The sequence below is a fragment of the Podarcis muralis genome, chromosome 15 (genome assembly GCF_964188315.1).
Source record: "Podarcis muralis chromosome 15, rPodMur119.hap1.1, whole genome shotgun sequence".
NCBI classification, from domain to species: domain Eukaryota; kingdom Metazoa; phylum Chordata; class Lepidosauria; order Squamata; family Lacertidae; genus Podarcis; species Podarcis muralis.
Window position 1 is genome coordinate 42,094,016 of NC_135669.1, and position 19,467 is coordinate 42,113,482.

The following is a 19,467-nucleotide window of genomic DNA, read 5'->3' on the forward strand; positions in this document are numbered from 1 at the left end:
CACACAGCCCTTGGGAGTCCAACCATGAGTTGGCTATGACTTAAAAAACAAATGAGTCAACAACAGACATCAATTTAAGCGCAGTTAAGCAATGGCGCCAGGGGATCTTGTCCAAGCAGAGGTTGGGGGGGGGGGGGAGATAAACTAATTCCCTGGAGACAGCGCATGATCCTTAACCTGCTCCCAATTCCTCTGAGAGGGAGTCAGCATTTCTACGCTGGTCCAGAGCCTACCAATCTTGTCCCTGTGGAAGAGGTCCCAACGCCCACCTTTGTGGGAGAGCCAATGATTGTCGGCAGGGGCGTTTTGAAGAGCCAGTCTGAGCTCCGGGGCGACGATCCTGCGTGCTTCGTGGGTGACGTCCCCAGGCTGACCGGCCGGGCTGGCTGTGGAGAGTGGCTGTAGCTGTAGCCCGCGTAGGAGGGGCAGACAGGGTCCGAGTGCTGCTTCCGGAGCTTCTGCTTGTTCTGGTAAATGTCCGTCAGGGTCGCCGGGCTGCTCTGTAGGCGGGCACCCGCCATCAGGAGGGACTGCGGAGACTGGGACTGCGGTGCCGGGGAGCCTGGGGGAAGAGGAAGAAGTGGGAAAAGGCCATCTGGGTGGGATTCAAAGCTCCCAGCAGAGTCTTCCCTCTGAAGAGATGAAGGCAAGAGGAAATACTCTTTACCCAGCCCTAGATGCACGATCAGGGACGAGGGTGGCGCTGTGGGTAAAACCTCAGCGTCTAGGAATGTTATTTCTGTTTCAGACATTACAAATAATAGACAAGATGGACTGTTTCAAGAGGTGGCAGAAAGACATATCGAAATTTGTTTGGCAGGGCAAAAAGCCAAGAATAAAATTTAAGACATTAACAGATGCGAAAGATAGAGGGGGTTTTGCCCTGCCGGACTTAAGACTTTACTATGAATCAGCAGCGTTTTGCTGGTTGAAAGATTGGCTGCTCCTCGAGAATACAGACATTTTGGATCTTGAAGGATTTGACAACAGATTTGGTTGGCATGCATATATATGGTATGACAAGGTAAAATTGCATAAAGGTTTTAAGAACCATATGGTGAGGAAAGCTCTGTATAATGTTTGGATTAAGTATAAAGACCTGTTTGAAAGTAGAACCCCCAGGTGGTTGTCACCAATGGAAGCAAAAGAGGTGAAAAAATTGAATATGGGTTCTAATTGGCCTAAATATTGTGAAATTATAGAACAAGATGGTGAAAATGTAAAATTGCAGAGTTTTGAGAAACTGAAGTTTAAGGTGAGAGATTGGTTACATTATCGACAGATAAATGAAGTATTCAAACAGGACAGAAAGAAAGGCTTCCAAGTGGAGAAGTCAAAATTAGAAACAGAACTGTTAGAACCCAATACTAAAAATTTGTCAAGAATGTACAACTTGCTGTTGAAATGGAATACTCAAGATGAAATGGTGAAATCTAATATGATTAAATGGGCACAGGATATTGGGCATGACATTGAACTTGCTGACTGGGGGCAGTTATGGACCACTGGTGTTAAATTTACGGCATGCAATGCCTTAAAAGAAAACATTATGAAAATGATCTACAGGTGGTACATGACTCCTGCTAAGTTAGCAAAGATCTATCATTTGCCCAACAACAAGTGTTGGAAGTGTAGTGAAACGGAGGGAACTTTCTATCACCTTTGGTGGACCTGCCCGAAGATTAAGGCTTTCTGGGAAATGATCTATAATGAAATAAAAAAAGTTCTGAAGAGAACGTTTGTTAAAAAACCAGAGGCCTTTCTCTTGGGTATGGTGGGCCAAATGGTGCCAAAGAAGGATAGGACATTTTTTATGTATGCCACTACAGCAGCAAGAATTCTCCTAGCAAAGTATTGGAAGACGCAAGATTTACCCACGTTGGAAGAATGGCAGACGAAGGTGATCGACTATATGGGACTGGCAGAGATGACTGGCAGAATTCGAGACCGGGGGAAAGAGGCGGTGGATGAAGATTGGAATAAATTTAAAGTTTATCTTAAAAACTGTTGTAATTTGGAAAATTAGGGGCTCAGAGTTACAAGAGATAAAGAACTACAGTTGTATTAATAATTAACTGAAGTTAAATACATGAAATATATTTAAGTTATGTTCAGAGGGTTGCTGAAAAATCTTGAAACAAGAATGCAGAAAAGGGGTGGTATGGGGAAGTCGTGTTTTTGTTTGTTTATGTTTATGTTTTTGTTTTGTTTTTTCTTTATTCATGGAAAACTAATAAAAATTTATTATAAAAAAAAAAAAAAAAAAAACCTCAGCGTCTAGGACTTGCCGATTGTATGGTCGGCGGTTCGAATCCCCGCGGCGGGGTGCGCTCCCGCTGCTCGGTCCCAGCGCCTGCCAACCTAGCAGTTCGAAAGCACCCCCGGGTGCAAGTAGATAATTAGGGACCGCCTACTAGCGGGAAGGTAAACGGCGTTTCCGTGTGCTGCGCTGGCTCGCCAGATGCAGCTTTGTCACGCTGGCCACGTGACCCGGAAGTGTCTTCGGACAGCGCTGGCCCCCGGCCTCTTAAGCGAGATGGGCGCGCAACCCCAGAGTCGGATACGACTGGCCCATACGGGCACGGGTACCTTTACCTTTAGATGCACGATCAAGCTAGAGCCCCATCCACACCAGATGCCCCAGTGGGAAGCCCACAAGCAAGGCAGAAACTTCCTCCCCCTTTGTGATCCTCAACAACTGAAATTCAGACGAAGGTAACCATTTTTTTTGGGGGGGGGGGGTAGCTCAGTCAAAGAGCACACCTGCCTTGCACACAGAAAGCCCCAGACTAAAGGGGTCAGCCAGGTTTGCCACCCACCTAGTTACAATTCCCAGCACCCTTAAAAAATATACTTCCCTGAAAGGATCCTGGGAACTGTGTGTTCTACATGTATGGTTTTGCATGGCATTCAACTGGGCATTACTCAGAACACACCCACTGAAATTAACGAACAGGACTGAGTTAGGTCCATTAACTTCAACAGGTCTACTTTGAGTAAAACACTATGCCAGTGTATTGTACCCCTGAAAATTGCTCGCCCTCAGAACACTACCACGAGGCATGCTGTCACCACTATCCTAAAGAGGTAAAGTTGAGCCCACTGCCCCCGATTTAAAGCACATTTACATAGCTATAACTGCTATGGGTTCCCTCCTTACAACTGCCAGCACCTTTAACAAACAAATCTTTTGGGAGAAGCCATGTGCTTCCAATGTATGGAGCAGATGTCATTCTAGGTGGTATTCAACTACCCACTGAAATTAACGAGCATGACTAAGCTACACCCATTGATTTCAAGGGGTCGACTCTGAGCAGAACTTAGTTGAATGCCACCCTTTGCTTTATGGCCTCTCACAATGATAGATACTGCGCTCTTTGTTGTACCCAGAGTCCAAAATTTCTTTAAAAAGTCATGGCTGCCAAGCAAAGATTCACCACTGTCCATCAACCCAAAGGCCTTATGCGCATGCGGAGAGCGGGGGAGATCCACTTGGGTTGAGTGGATGGAAAGCTTTTCCTTTGTCATCAGAAGTCACAAAGGACTGGAAGCCTGGGAAAGGGAGTGGGGAGGAGGAGGAAGCTTACAATCCAGTGCTTTCATAATCCACTAGAGAGGGAGAGAGAGAGGGAGCAGAGCCTACAGTACAACATCAAAGCTGGGGGGGAACTGAGGACGCAGGGAAGGTCGGCTGGGGTCACAGCGCTGGCTGCCTGTCCTCCATCTTGGGAAGGAGCTGTACTTGAACAGTGCTACACACACACCCCACACACAAAAGCCAAGCGCTTGGCAGGCAACCGCTCTGCGCGTGTGCAATTGTGCCTGCCCGTCCGGACAAAGAGAGCCACAGAAGCTGACCCAACAAAGACCTGTGTGTAGGACCATCCGCAAAGCTAACAGAGGTTGCCTCCCTTGCTTCATTTAAAAAGGCACCCCCCCTGCCCCCACCCAAATCTGTGCCTCTAAATCGGGAGAGGATTAAAACCAACCCTGCTGTTCTCAATGAGTTAACCTTCAGTTTGTTGGCTGTGCAGCAGAACTTTCAGCATAAAGCTCCAGGGCAGAGTTTTCCTGCTGCCCAAGACATCAGGTGAGCCCCTGGGGGTGCTGGGGCTTGCTTCTCGGAGGGCTGGGCTAGTCTCGCTTTAATCAAGACTGGGGGCTGATTCACACATGTGCACGTGTCGTTTTTTCTTCTTCTTCTACAGCTTCAGAAGGCAAGTGAGGAGAAACCCCCTACCTGGCTGCTCTGGCCCCACTAATGAAATATAATAAATACCCATGTGAGAGAGCATGCAGATGTGAGTGCCCCCCTATGGCAGCATCAAATGGTACAGTCCAGGGAAGCATCACCAAGAGCTGCTTCAGTCCCCAAGAGCCCTTGGTGGAGAGAGACTCAACCTCTTCTCCCATCTGTAAAATGGGAACGTGAGAGACCAGCCGAATGGGGTTACTAGGAAGAGAAGCAAAAAACACCTTACAAGGGAAATCCTATTAAATTGCACTATCAGGTTCATGCCCAAAGACTCCTTGATCTGTGATCTTTGTACATATAACCAGAATGCAGTGCTCCCAAATCTATAGAGAAAAGCTCATCTGTACCAGTCTTTCAAGCAACTGCTTTGTGCCCAAGAGCTTCTTGGGTAAGCTACCCAGAAACCTTTGCGACTTAGGGTTCTTGGAATGGGGCTAACAGTTGCCCAGGATGTGCATGTCCGGGCAGCAGGCCAAAGGCTGTGCCTTAAGACTGGGGTTGTTTTCCGGCTCTTTGTGACGATCTTAGGCTGCTGTAAAGCGCTTGGGAGATTGTTCTCAAAAATATGAAGCAGCGTATATAAATGACATAAAATAAGTAAGTGAACCGGGGATGAGATGCCACTCACCTGAGGAGTTCCGGCTCCGGGAGTCGTGCCCTTGCAGCTGCCCACAACAGCAGTGCCCAAGTTGCTCAGGGATGGTGCCAACTATTGGAGAAGGGAAGGGCATGCACCATTATTATTTCCCGGAAAAAGAAAACAAGGGAGCATTTGATCAAACAAATACACCACAGGTGCCATTGATCAACAGCTGCTCATTGTGATTATAAACAAGATCTCCGAAGAACAGCTTTCTGAGCAGTAGCTTCAGTCTTGACTTTTCCGTTTCCCTTCCCTCTGACCCCAACGCTTACGGTCCTCACTGCCTCTCTCCCCCCCCCCCCCAAATCACATGAGCTGGAACTTCCAGGGTGATGCTTCATGAATTGAGTCTTGGGTCCATGAAAGCTGATGGCAAACTTAATTTTACTAGTTGGAGACTATGATTGTTTTCACTATAATCTCATTGCTCTGTTTCACACTATCCAGCTCAGAGCTAAAGTGAAAGGGTGCTGGTGAGGAGGTTGACACTCTAGTCACAGCAGACTTCAATTGTCTTTATCCCGGCTTGCATCTGCATCAGAACTATTTAACTGTGTATATGTATGGAATTATTTTTAAATGCTTGCATTGGGCTGTACCCACTGTTACTCCTACTCAGAGCAGACCCACTGAAATTCATTAATGCTGCTACATTAAGTTTACTTGTAGCAAAACTTCAACAACCCAGTTTTTAATATATGAAACAAACTGTTTTATAGATGGAACTGTCTTTTGTTTTCACACACTCTCCTGATTTCGTAATTGCAACTGGTCTTATTTCTCTTATAACCAGATACGTTATATCCTCGTAACCTGCCCATGGAGTTTACAGGGAAGACCAGGTAAGACCTCTAGCCAACAAATCCATTTGTGCTGTGCAATCCCCAAGCTAGCACGTGTGGAGCTGGGGTTTCACCCCTGGCATAACACCTGTGGGGGCCTGAGGCATTTCAAGCTTGCCCTGATTATTACAGAGATTAGGCCCTTCCCCCCTCCAGCAGTGGTGAGCTACTTGCTGAGCACAAGATTTTGCTATCAAGCCATCTTCGAGAGTTAAGCAACCACCTCTTTTTGTGCTAAACTGCACCTTTCAAGTGTCTCTGCTGATGCGCTTACCGAGCGGTGAAGGGGAGTACGGACGGGAAGATCCCGTGGACAGCCTGCGCCCAACGCCCTGCGCGGAATCGGCTGGCACTGGGGAACAGGAGCCGGTCTTCAGGAAGCCCATGGGGCTGGTGTTTGACCGCCTCACCACAGCAGATCTGCAAACAAAAACCAAAAGGAGACTTGTGTCCAGTTTCAGGGAGAGATCTGTTTGCAATATGTGCTCCTCTTTACTTTGGGTCTTTTGACACCCTAGGACAGCCTTTGCCAACCTGGTGATGAGCGGGTAAAAAATCAAATCAGCCTGTCACCAGCAATCTTAACAGAGATACATTCCCAACCCGACCCCAGAATGTTCAGCTTTTGTTTGAACAATAGCAACAGTGACTTCCCAACCCTTCTTCAAACATTAAACAACTTCCAAACATATTTAGATACCGTTTCACATCAACAGTTAGGATGTTTCTTCTGCGACATAACCTCCAATTGCTCCCGCCAAATATCCTGCTGGGTCTTGTAGAGTTCCAATGTGCCCATCAAGTTAGGTAAACACACTGTATGTTTAAAGCATATTTAGAGGACATGGAATCCACTGAGAACTGTAGTGTATCCCTCACAGACCGACAACCCTCAGCACCCTTAAACTACAGTTCCCAGGGTTGGGGGCGGGGTTGTGTGTCATTGTGTGCGCTTTAAATGTACAGTGGTACCTTGGGTTAAGTACTTAATTCATACCAGAGGTCCATTCTTAACCTGAAACTGTTCTTAACCTGAAGCACCACTTTAGCTAATAGGGCCTCCTGCTGCTGCCGTAGCACAATTTCTGTTCTCATCCTGAAGCAAAGTTCTTAACCTGAAGCACTATTTCTGGGCTAGAGGAGTCTGTAACCTGAAGCGTATGTAACCTGAAGCGTATGTAACCCGAGGTACCACTGTACAATGGCCTTATAGTCATATAACCCAATTCAAACAAAGAAAAACAATGTATGTTTTTTTAAATTACCAGCAAGACATCTTCCTTTGGCGAGGGCGGGCAAAGCAAATACGAAAAAACAAAAAGTTCTCTTACCTGGGCGACCCATGGGGGTTTGAGACGGGGCTGGCAGCCGAGGTCAGGTTCTGCTCGATGCGCTGGTAATTGCGTAGCTGAGTGGGAACCGGGATGGGTGCCGTCTCGCTGCGGGGGGAGACCGACGGCTGGCACTGCCTGAAGGCGGGAGGGAAGGAGAGGGGGAATGAGGGGTGGCAGAGGAGCCGCTTTTCAATCTGCACCATTGTCCAGAGTTAACGTGGGTCTTCGGGGGAGAGGCAAACGAACAAGGGCCTGGGTTTCCCGGCAAGGTCTACATGTGCGCCAAATAGCTGCGGTTTGTGGACAGCGGCAAACAAGCCTCTGCTAATGAGCTGGAGTGCAAACCAGCAGGGACTGGAGACTTGACTGGAAAAATCAATCATTTAACTCGGAGGAAAGCAGGTCAGCTGCACACTGGGCCCCTCCCCTCCTCCCCACAGGCAGGCATGCGGGCCGAGAGGCTGGAGGACGCTCTCTCCCCACCCACTTCCAATGTTTCAAAACAAAGTCATTCTAGGAAAATCCACTGTGGGGAGGGAACAGGAAGTTCAGGAGCAAGGATGGCTGGCCTGCGTTGCCTTGTGTTTGTTCAAGGCTCAAAAAGGCAGGCAATACGGGGAACGGTTTGGAGCAAGAAAACAGCTTATGTAACTAGTCAATAAACCAGCCAAAGATTATCACCTAAGCACGCTGTTGTGTGGGTGCATGCGTGGTTCATGCGCTTCTGCTGCAAACTTCTCAGCCAGTCCATGCTGGCCTCTTAAGAACAGCTCAGCTAAAGGCAGGTCAAGATATGCTTGGGAATGAGCCACACAGCGGCAGCCGCTGCCCACGCTCTGAAGTGGATGCCTGAAGTTCACTAGCTTAGATTTGTGCCAAAATGTTTTGGGGAAAGGTAGATGTGGGGGAAGAACTACAGGGGCAAACTGTGCAGCCCACACTGGGGCGAACTGGACAACAGAAGAGAGCCTGGTTACAGGATCAGGCCAAAGGGGGCCCACTGAGTTCTCACAGTGGCCAAACAGAAGCCCCCTGTCAGCAGCCCACAAACAGGACATGAGTGAAACAGTAACACTCTCCACACTTGTGATTCCTAGGAACTGGTATTCAGAGGCTAGTAGCAATTGTGGCTACTAGCCATTGGTTAGTCTTCTCCTCCCCTTTTAAAGTCATCACGACTTCTTGTGGGAGCAAACACCAGAGTTTAATTATGCACTGTTTGAAGAAATCCTTCATTTAGTCTGTCCTTGCAGCCTTAGTTCTTCAAACTATGGGAGACAGTTAACCCAAACTATCTGTTCAGACCTGTTCAGATAACTAAATCTGTTTTCTGTGAGGAAGAGTCCATAGTCTCAAAATGTTTGGTGAATAGCCCATCATTTGCGGTCTCCTACATTTTTGCATTTTATCTCATAACTGTTTTCTTACGTTAATTTTATTAGTCTTATAATTGTGGTAGTTTATGGGTTGTTAGAGGAGGGTTAGTACTGCAGGTGAGGGACATGTCATCCTCCTTCTGGGGTCGTCTGTGCATCTTTAGTCCCCACCCTGCACTCAGCTCTCACCTGTGGCTCCTGGAAGTTGTCAGAATGTGACAGCAGCCACACGCCAGGAACGACTGACTAGCCAGGTAACCTTTTTGCGGTGAGGAAACCAGAAACTGTACACAGTATTCAAAGTGTGGCATCACCAGAGATTTGCAGGAAGTCTTTAGGATGTTGGCAGTTTAATTTCCAACCTTTCCCCTCACAATCCCTAACGTGGGCTTGACGCCAAGAGCAGAGTCCACACTAAACGTGTCCCCAAACTCTCCTCCTCCGAAGGGACAGCAGGCATTCAATCAGATTTCAGCTAAGTCCCTCAGCTTCAACTTGAGAACTCTGCAAAAGACTTGGCTTCTTTTTGTCTCTGCTCCCTCAAGAATCCCAGGGGTGTCTTGCCTCTTCAAACGACATTTTTTAATTTCCTTAGTCTTTTCCAAGCTACACAGGTGAGCTTTGCACCATCACAACGCTTGCTAGATGCTTATGAAAGGGCAATGGATGGATCCGGATGCAGCAAAATCCGCAGGGGCCCCATCTTAACTTTTTCATGGCTTTATGTTTTTATTGCTAGAAGCATCTTTGATTTTTAATGACACAGCGTTATACAAACGTTTTTATAAACCAACCAATGGAGGCTAATTTATCCAATCCAGGGAGGAGCGACAAGCTTTGCCCCTTCCTCAACACACAACCGCTTCCCCAGTGAACAAAAGCTTGCTTCTGTAGGAAGCTGGAAACTGGATGGCAGGCTGTGGAAAAGAGTTTTGCTCAGCTGTTTAAGCACCACCACCAAAGCCCTGGAGAGCCCACTTCAGCTTCATCCTTGTTGCCATGACAATATAATTCCCATCTCTCTGGAGCCTAGCTCCTCTCTCACACCTTGCCGAAATGGAAAGGGCTGAAATCATGGCAGCTTGATGCTGCTCAGCAACTTAAAGAGAGAAGAAAGCTCCTAATGAGGTATTCCCACAAGGAGGCTCTGCAGCATCTGGGACAATGTAAGTTGGGCTTGGCCACAGGGGCTCTAGCACACAGAATGACGCACAGGAACAAGCTATGACTGACACACAAACACATGCGAGACCAATCGCTTCAGGACTCTCTCAGCAGCCCCAATAAGAAAAGGTTGAGCTACTGTCACCCCAAACATTAGAGCGGATGGCAAAGTCCAGCGTGCACAGCGTCACCCAGCCGTGAAGGCAACTCTCAGCTGAACTTGCCTGCAGGGCAAGGTGTTTCCCCACAACTGCAGCTCTCCCATCTGTAAAATGGGCAGAATAGAACCTCGCTTCATAAACAGTCAAAATGCAAAGTAATTTGCAAAGCGGCAGAGTTTGAACTCTCCTGCCAACCCACACCCACCCCGTTAAAAAAGGCGCTGCCGACAGAGTGAGAGATTTGCATTAGGGCCCATGATGTAGCTGACATGGCACCCCCAGATGCTGCTGGACTTCAACTTCCACCATCACTGGCCATGTTTACACAGGCTGATGGAAGTCATAGTCCAACAAAATCTGGAGGGCACCACGTTGGCTATCCCTGGCATAAAGGCTCTAACGTCCCTGTCCAGCCCCCCCCCCCAAGCTCTGATCCTCCAAAACTGCTGTTAACCAGAGTAAGAAAACTTTCGGGACCTGGGGTGTGTGTGGCCTGTTAATCTGGCCCCCCTGCAGCCAACAGCAACTTGAAAGCATTTGGCCACAGTTTTCCCCAAGCCAAATCTCCCCCATAATCCAGCAGTTTTTTCAGGAAGAGGGGAAGCATGTGAAGTTTCAGTTGCGGAACCCCCCCCCCTCACCTTTGCAAATCAACCTCAAATTTTAATGAGTATAAGAGGAGAAAGTGAGCGCCACCTTAACAGTTCTGCTGAGAAACCAGTTCATCTTTCCCCTGAAATGTTTCCATTCCAGCTGGCAGTCATAAAAACTCAGTAACTTAAGATCTAGTGCCTGGGGTTGCCATTTTCCTCTTCCAATCTCGCCTCCTTTTTGTGCCATGTCTTTTAGAGTACAAGCCTGAGAGCAGGGGACTGTCTCATTATTGATCCGTTTTTTAGTTGCTGAGGAACAGGGTAAGAACGCTTCAGAAACAAATGAAATCTGCTCAGTTTCACCAATAATAAAAAATTCTTACCAATCAGAAAGCAGCCAAAGTTCTCTCAGGGCTTCCCCTGCAGCACAGATAAACATCTTTCGCCTGAATCTAGATAAAAGTCTGGCCGGGGCTCCTCTGCAGTGTGCAAATTCAGAAGCTGCATTGAGCACAACATCAGCACTTTTCCGGCAGAGACAGTGCTTTCATTTTTTTTTAAAGGACTTTAAAACGGTTTGTTTGCGGGAGATTTTCAGGGATTTGCTGCTGCTGTACTGACTGCACGGATGTTATGCCTTGTACGAAGTAAGCGCCTGTGAAAGTGGCAAAGTCAAAGAGTGGCTTTGGGGCTGATGCCTAAGCGTAGCGGCCAATTGCACACTGGACTCTACGCGGTCTCCTGTGGCACAAGAGGCAAGAAGAAAGCAAGCAAGAAAAGAGCCACAAGCTCCGGCTTTGATTCCGTTCTTGCACTGGCATAGCTTTGCTTCCAACTGAAGGATTAATTTGCTGGGGTACAAAGGCAGCAATGTTTCTGAATACCAGTTGCGGGAAACCACAGGAGGGGGAAAGAGTGCTCTTGTGCTTGAATCCTGCTTGCGGGCTTCTCACGGAAGCAGCTGCTGGACCACTGTGAGAACAGGATGCTGGACTAGATGGGCCACTGGCCTGATCCAGCAGAGCTCTTTTTATTTTCTTCTATTTCAAGTTTACAAGACTACAGCTCTCAGCCTTCTTCAGCGGGCCACTTTTGTAGCACATCTTGCGACACAGCGAAGGCAACAGGTTTGTTCAGGGTAGGGATATTACTGGTTCTTGTTTAAACAGCACTGGGGCTTGTGAATTGGTCTTCAGCTGCAGTATGGGGATCCACCGCTGGGTCACAAACCTCAGAGTGTGCCTGTGCAACCACAGCGCTGTCCTCAACCAATTAAAGAGCCAATTATTAAGTGGGTCCCGTAAATGCATACAGTTTTGCTGGCTGGGTGCTGATGGGAATTGTAGTCCAAAACATACAGAGGGCATCAGGCTGGAGGAAGCCGATCTAGCGACTTTTAATTCCTCCTGCACTCTGGCAATGAATGTCAAAGCAACAGAGCTCAACGACCGTCACTACCTACCCTCCGCACATCAGGAATTCACTTGAGGCCCGACGGCCGACTGCTGCCAGAGGCATGTCGTCTGTATAGCAAAAAGACACCAGGAAACAGGCATTAGGGCCCAGGGAGTGGCAGAGATACAGCGAGAGAGAAAGAGAAACTCAGCAATATTTTAATTTGAAGCTGTGCTAAGCGACACTGCGCAAGGAGACAATGCGGCTCTGTTGAGCAGAACACAGCATATTCACACGCACACCATATTCCTGAATAGCCCCTGGCTATTATTATTATTATTATTATTATTATTATCATCATCATTATTATTTCAATTTATTATCTGCCCTGCACCATCATGTCCCACAGTGGGTTACAGCAATTTAAAATTTAACACTACGAACAGTCTGAAAAATTACAATCACAGGAACAAGGCGGTCCCTGAAAAGGCAAATCTCTGGCCTCAAGAGGCCAGGGGAAAGAGGTGTTTCTTCAGTGTGTGGCAGAAGTGAAGTGCAACCTGCTTCAGCATAAAAGCTGAATCACACAGGCAATGCGTCAATATGGCCTCCATAAAAGTTGCAGTTTCGCAGCAAAGTAGGTTACAGCTGGCAGGGAATAGATGAAACGGTGGCTGGGATGCCTTCAAGGTTGTTACATACAGGAGACTCCCCGTTTACATGGGGGCTCTGTTCCAGGCCCCTGCGCACATACGTGAAATCGCATAAAATGGGGAACACTCTACTCAACCAAGCCCCACTCTCTCTCTGGCTTGCGGGAGCCAGAGGGACGGTGGGCTTCAGCTGACCAGGTGCTTCCCATTTCCAGGTACCAGGCATCCATTTGCGTGTTGTGTTCAAACAGAATGTGCATAAATGTGCAGTTGCTTATACACAATGGCAACACTCCCTGAGTAAGGTGGGATGGATTTTTCATTTCCAGCAGGGAAAGGGAAGTGTAAGGGGCTGCTGTTGAAAAGCTCACCCCTGCCCTGGGCAAAGGTCGACCCCCGTGAGCCACCATTCTGGTGGGTAGAGCGGTGAAGTTATAATATAAGACGGCAAGGAGATCCTGCATTGGCACCCCGGAAAGGGACCCTGCTAGCAAGGAAAGGAATTCAACGTGGAATTATTCCATGCTTTTATTCCTCTGGAGTTCTGTTTTCATTAACCTATACAATCATGAGATTGAAAAGGATCAAGGTGGTGGGGGGGAACACAATGTATAGCTTTTCAAACCTTTTTTCCAAAAATTTTTTGGCTCCTGCCCCAAATTTGCCCTGGGAATACTCCAGTCTTATGAAGCCCTTGCTCATTTGCAAGACACTGGAATAAAAGGCCTGCAGGAGTTATGGAGAGCTCTCTGAATGGGGATGGGGAGAAAACGAAACAGGAAGCATACTCAACGACGACACTGGAGTAAAAAAATTAGCAGTGCACGTTTCTCTTTAAATGTTAAAAATGGCAGTGACAAACAGCCAAGGGCCAACAAACCCAAAGCCTTACATGACTGGTCGGAGATGTTGTGTGGGACCAGAACGAAGTCGTCCGTGTCGCAAGAGGAGTTCTTGCTACTGGTGCTGGTGGAGTCTTTAGACACCTGAAGGTAATTTGGAGGCCCCAAGGGAGGAGAAGAGAGGTTGTCTTCCTGGATATGCTGCATGTCTGGGAGGGACTGAAGGGAGGAAAGAAGAATTGTCAGGATCCCTTGCAGGGCCTCCATTGGGGAAGAGGCTGGCACAAGGAAAAGGGCTGTGCATCCTTCTGCTGCCCCATGTAGGCCCAACTTGATTTATTTGTATAAAATGCAAAAACTTGCATCGATTGGAGAGAGGACCACAGGCCATTGGAGTGTATGGGTACACATGCGAGAGCATGACTATCACCTGCTGTGAGCCACCTTCAGAATTGCTCAATCAAAAGGAGGCATAGAAACTTCTGAAACTGCTGATCCTTTAGATCCTTAAGGCAACTGAGCGAGTCACTGGGAGTAGTCCCCTCTGCCCCCATGTCTCAGATACACAGCTTGCACCCACCAGGAATATGATGGGGCCAATTTTGTGGAACCCACTTCCAGTTGATGTCAGATAGGCTGTTATCTCCAAACCTCTGGCGCTTTCTGAAGACTTATTATTCCAGCAGGCTTTTTACCTGAATTCTGTTTTTAATTCATTTTTAGTCTTATTGTATTGGGTCTCCCATACACTGCCTGGAGACTGATGCGATTAAGTGCTGTGCAAGTTGCTAAAATAAATGATTAACAGGTAATAAAACAAGGGTGGGGGAATCAAATGTGGCCCTCAGGACTCTCCCCATTCTATACCTGGTCCCCAGTCCTTTTCCACACCTTCCTTGAATGCTTTTGCCTAGCTGGGATGTGTCCTTAAATGCCTCTTGCTTGTTTGGATGGAGAATAGAGGGAGGGTTGTATATTATTGTTATTTATTTCATTTCTATACCACTTTATATTTTAAAGAAAAATCTCAAAGTGGTATAAATGTGGGTATATAAACTAGCCTACTGTACAAAGGTCAAATTTACATCCATTGCTCTGCCCACTTTTGACTCTGGCCTAGAGATGGGAAGACCTGGAAAAAATCAGGAAAAATAAGGAAGAAAAACCAGCTTTGGGGGAAAACTGCCCCCCCCATTTCCCCCCAGGCCTTCCCGTCTCTACTCTAGCCCCACCCACTATTGGCATGTGGTCCTCAGAAGGTTGCCCAAAGGGGAATGTGGCCCTCAGGCTGATAAAAGCTTCCCAACCTCTGCTCTAAAATAAATTTCTCTTGTCACCACCCAAAAGTTGGCCCAGTACAGAAGATGCCACTGTTCTCTATTTTGCACTGAAGTCCCCCAGGTAAAAACGACAAAACCCACCAAAACAGCAGAAAATACACGGTTGTGGAAGGAAAGAGCCTGCAGAAAATGTGCTCTCGACTGTCTGCTAACTGTTCTGCAAGGAGGCACCTCGCTCACCCGAGAGAAGACGGCTGCTGGGTCAACGGGGACCAGGGGAAAGCAGAAATAATAAGGGCCACTAGAGCGGAAGAGAGGAGTCACTGAGGAAGGCCCTTCAAGTGGAACCGCAGCCCAGACTGATAATTAAAAATTAACCCTCTCTATGTTTAAGAAGTCAAACAACATTTGGGAAGCTGCTGCACTTGATGGCGGAAGGGGAAATGTAACAACAAGAGCCCATAATGCACCAGTCTCCTTCTGGAAACAGCTTGATCAAGTTTACTGGCCTTGTTGATTCTGCCAGCCCTAGGCCATGCCCACCACTGACTGACCAAGAGTAACTGTTCAGCTCCTCAGTTATGATCTTTGAAAATTCCCTAACTACTTCCTTGTATACTTTCAAGTTTCATCTCAGCAGGGGCTAGAAACATTAGTGGGGCATCTTTTAGCGCTTGGAGATAGTTTCTCAACAATGACAAAAGGTCTCTCTGTCTTCTCCCTAGCCAGTTTTGTGCACGTCCTTACTCTTCAGCAGGCAACCTCAGGGCGACGCTGGGGAAACCGAGGCTGCCTAGACCCTTGGATGCCCTTCTCTCCTGCCCCATCGTGATGCTGCTCCTGATGGCTGCAGGCAGTACAGCATCTCACAAGGGCTATAAACTCTTCTTTCTTTCCCCTTCCTTCCTTCCTTCTTTCCTGGCTTTTTGCATCCAGGATGGATTTCTGCTCCCCAGGGACAAAGACTGTTGCCTCCCAAATCAGAACAGAACTTACTGGTGGAGAAGCAAACCGGCAGGAGGGGGAACTGCCGCAGGAGCTGCCAGAGACGGAGCCCGTGTATGTCGGCACTGGCACAGGGCAAGCTGTGGAAAGGAGAACAACGTAAGGCAAGTGCAGGTTCTGAGGAGTTTCAGTGTTTCTTTTGGGGAGGAGGGGCATATGAACAGAAACTACCCAGATCGCCCTTAGTAGCCCCCTCCCGGCATGAAAATTGCCGTGCTGCAGACAAAAGCTTTCAGTAACATTTAAAGCCACTAATACATGGAAAGAGGATCCCCCTCCACTACATTGCAATCGAAAAGCCCAAGTCTCTTAGACTCGGAGGGGGCAGAATGTCTAAAGGAGTGGGAACCTTGCAAAGGAACAGAGTATGATGCATGAGGTAGGAACATGAAGGACCAAGTGTGCAACCTGGGAGTCATTTTGGACTTGCAGCTGTCCATGGAGGCACAGGTCAATTCTGTGTCCAGGGCAGCTGTTTATCAGCTCCATCTGGTACACAGGATGAGGCCCTCCCTGCCCACAGACTGTCTCGCCAGAGTGGTACATGCTCTGGTTATCTCCCGCTTGGACTATTGCAATGCGCACTACGCAGGGCTATCTTTGAAGGTGACCCAGAAACTACAATTAATCCAGAATGCGGCAGCTAGAGTGGTGACTGGGAGCGGCCGCCGAGACCACATAACACCGGTCTTGAAAGACCTACATTGGCTCCCAGTACGTTTCCAAGCACAATTCAAAGTGTTGGTGCTGACATTTAAAGCCCTAAACGGCCTCGGTCCAGTATACCTGAAGGAGCGTCTCTACCCCATTGTTCTGCCTGGATACTGAGGTCCAGCGCCGAGGGCCTTCTGGAGGTTCCCTCTCTGCGAGAAGCGAAGTTACAGGGAACCAGGCAGAGGGCCTTCTTGGTAGTGGTGCCCGCCCTGTGGAACGCCCTCCCACCAGATGTCAAAGGAAAAAACTATCAGACTTTTAGGAGACATCTGAAGGCAGCCCTCTTTGGGGAACCTTATTCTATCTGATGGACTATTGTATTTTAATATTTTGTTGGAAGCCGCCCAGAGTGGCCGGGGAAACCCAGCCAGATGGGATTTATTCATGAATGAATGAATGAATGAATAAATAACAACCACAACAAAAAGTACTGGGGATAATAGCATCATTGATACACAAGAACCTGTGGTGGTGCTCCATAAATCTGTTAAAGGGTAGGAAACTACAAGAAGGAAGCAGCTGGGGGGGGGGGGGAATGACTCATGGTTTCAGTTGTCTCTATACTAATGCAGAGCATGGGAAACAAGCAAGACAAATTTGAGCTCTTAGTACAGGGTGGCAAATACGACCTAATAGGCATTACTGAAACCTGTTGGGATGAGGGGTATAAACTATTCAAAAGGAATACCCCCATCCCCACAAACACATTTAAAAGGGTAGTTGAGATTCCTGCATTGCAGGGGGATGGACTAGATGACCCTCAGTGACCCTTCCAGCTCTACAATTCTATGCTTCTGTGAGTATGGGGGGTGGGGGTTGAGCAAAGATAAGGCAGAAGGGAATTCTGACTTACACTTTCTGACCGTTGAAACCTGGTCGAGGAAAGGGTGGCTGAAGAAGGCTTCTGCAAGAGAGGGAAAAAGTTGGCTGCATGACACATTAGCCTCTAATCCAGAAGGGGGCTGCAGAGCTGCAGGGTGAGGGATCACAACTCTCTCTCTCTCTCCACACACACACACACACACACACACACACACACACACACGCTTCTCCATCCAGGGCTCAAAAAGAGCTCATGAAAGATTAAAGCTTTCCCAGAGTATGTGTTGCTATTACACTTGGAAAAGAAATTCAGTCCATCACTTTAAAGATGCAGCTGGCCAGAGTGATCGAAGGCAGGTACTTAAGAGCCCATTTCCTCACAGACACAGGCTTGGCTTTCAGTTTTTGAAGCGCTGCTTGTATTAATTGAAAGACACACTTTACAGATCATGGAGAAGGGGTGGGGTTGGATTTCAATATTTGGCAGTGGCAGCAAAAAAAGGGGGGGATGTAAAATTTTCATTTTTAAAATAATAACATGTACTGTAATTGGTAGAGCCCAGGGTGCCCTGATGGGGGTGCAACGTTGCCCCCTCCCTAGTCATTTATTTATTGCATTTATATCTTTCCTTCCAAGGAGCTCAAGGTGGAGTAACGTGGTTTCCCCTCCCTCCTCATTTAATCCCCACAACAACAATGGGAGGTAGGTTAGGCAGAGAGGCAGGCACTGACCCCTAAGGTCACCCAGTGAGCTTCTGGGCTGAGTGGGGATTTGAACCCTGGTCCAACACTCTGTTGTAAACAAAAATTTCCCTTTTCCCTTATGGGGTATCCAAGAGCCCATATAGAGTCCTTACATAGGTTCCCTATTGGTAGGAGAGAATAACAGAGGCCAACCAGAGAATATTGAGAAGCAAAGCAGCTCGTAAGCCTGATCTTTACTGATCTGTTGCAACAGGGCGCTCCCTTCACCCACAGGAGAGAGGAGGAACCCAGAAAAATGGTGCGCAAGGCCTTATAAAGACTTTTGAAATTGCCACCCTGTAGATCAAGACCACCCCCAGAAACATCATACATACATCACAGAAGGGGTGTAACCTAAGACCACCCCTCAGATACATCACACCTACATCACAGAAAAGGCTGTCTAAAACAGAAATTTGAATATTGTTTTTCTCCTGTTGTTTATCTCCTGTCTGGCAGGTTACTTGATTGGATTGCCTGTGGAGCCCGCCATTCTTTTGTAGTGATAAATACTTAGTTCCTGGGGCAGTTCACATGCTCACACCCTATTCATATCTTAAATGTGTCCTTAAGACCAGATTTGTGAGGAAAGAGACAATGGGGAGGTTTCCCACTTTGACCTTGCAGAGAAAACATTTGCTCAGTTTAGGAATCAAAATGGTTCCAGGTTGGCCTTCCTGTGCTGATCTATGTACGCGCTTGGTTGGTACACTTATGAACATTACCATATATCTAACACCATAAAATTCCTATCACAGCTCTAACAGCTACACTACACAGATTGCTCATCTGGTGTACAACACCTTGTTGCAAAGCAAAAGTAACTGCACCCTCAGGCCAAAACCAGTGAGCTAACAACAGCAGCTTTGTTTTCGTACTCAGCTAAACATCGCTCAGAGCAGCGGTAGGGATGATTAACAGAGCTTGGACCCAAGTGTCCCTGTTCAAGGCTCAGAGCAAACAGCAGTGAACCCAGGAGAACGCGTTATCATACTCAGCCACCTCCCTCCCCCGAGTCATTTTAAGCGGAGGGGGGACAGGTCTAGCACTGCAGGTCCAACAGGCTTTGACATCCTGAGTCAGAACAGGGTGTTCTGCGGCTCAGGAGGGAGAGTCCAGACACCCTTGATAAGCGGCTTTGCTGTCCTGGAGTTAGCACATGCTGTCCTGCGAAAGGCTACGGGGCAGCTGCTTGAGAGGGGCTCCAGCCGCCTCCCAAGTTACTGATTTCCTAAACTGGACTTCCCTGTGGTGTGGGGACTAACAGATGAGCAATGGAAGTGGGTTGTGAGAGCCCTTGTGGTGGCCAAGAGACTCAGGCTGCAAGGTTGGAAAGAAAAACAAGCACCATCTATCACCCAGTGGGTGGGAAATCTCACTAATCTCAATTTCATTTGGACACCTATGCTGGACCTGCTCATATTAACGAATACATTTAAGAGTAGGATTATTGGCTATAATGGCGTGCTTCTTTCAAGCCTCATTTCAACAGAGGGAGAGGACCCTGCAAGCGCCAGGGACATCCTCTCCGCTGGCAACATCCTGACCTAGCCTACCTGGCAAGTCTGTTGTGAAGATAAAAAGGGTTACAGTAGTAGTAGTAGTAGTAGCAGCAGCAGCAGCAGCGAGCTCCTTGAATGGGGT

General features: G+C 47.8%; 1 protein-coding gene across 2 annotated transcripts in view; it reads right to left on the reverse strand.

Moving 5' to 3' along the window:
• ULK2 (unc-51 like autophagy activating kinase 2) overlaps positions 1–19,467 on the reverse strand; it is a 66,458-nt gene that overhangs the window by 10,155 nt on the left and 36,836 nt on the right. For both annotated transcript variants that reach the window (XM_028708944.2, XM_077919519.1), the window contains exons 11-18: positions 17,111–17,161; positions 15,535–15,623; positions 13,309–13,477; positions 11,831–11,891; positions 7,072–7,209; positions 6,015–6,160; positions 4,884–4,964; positions 270–562 (exon numbers count right to left, since the gene is read on the reverse strand). In XM_028708944.2, coding sequence (XP_028564777.2) covers positions 270–562; positions 4,884–4,964; positions 6,015–6,160; positions 7,072–7,209; positions 11,831–11,891; positions 13,309–13,477; positions 15,535–15,623; positions 17,111–17,161 — 1,028 coding nt within the window. The remainder of the gene's footprint in view (positions 1–269; positions 563–4,883; positions 4,965–6,014; positions 6,161–7,071; positions 7,210–11,830; positions 11,892–13,308; positions 13,478–15,534; positions 15,624–17,110; positions 17,162–19,467) is intronic.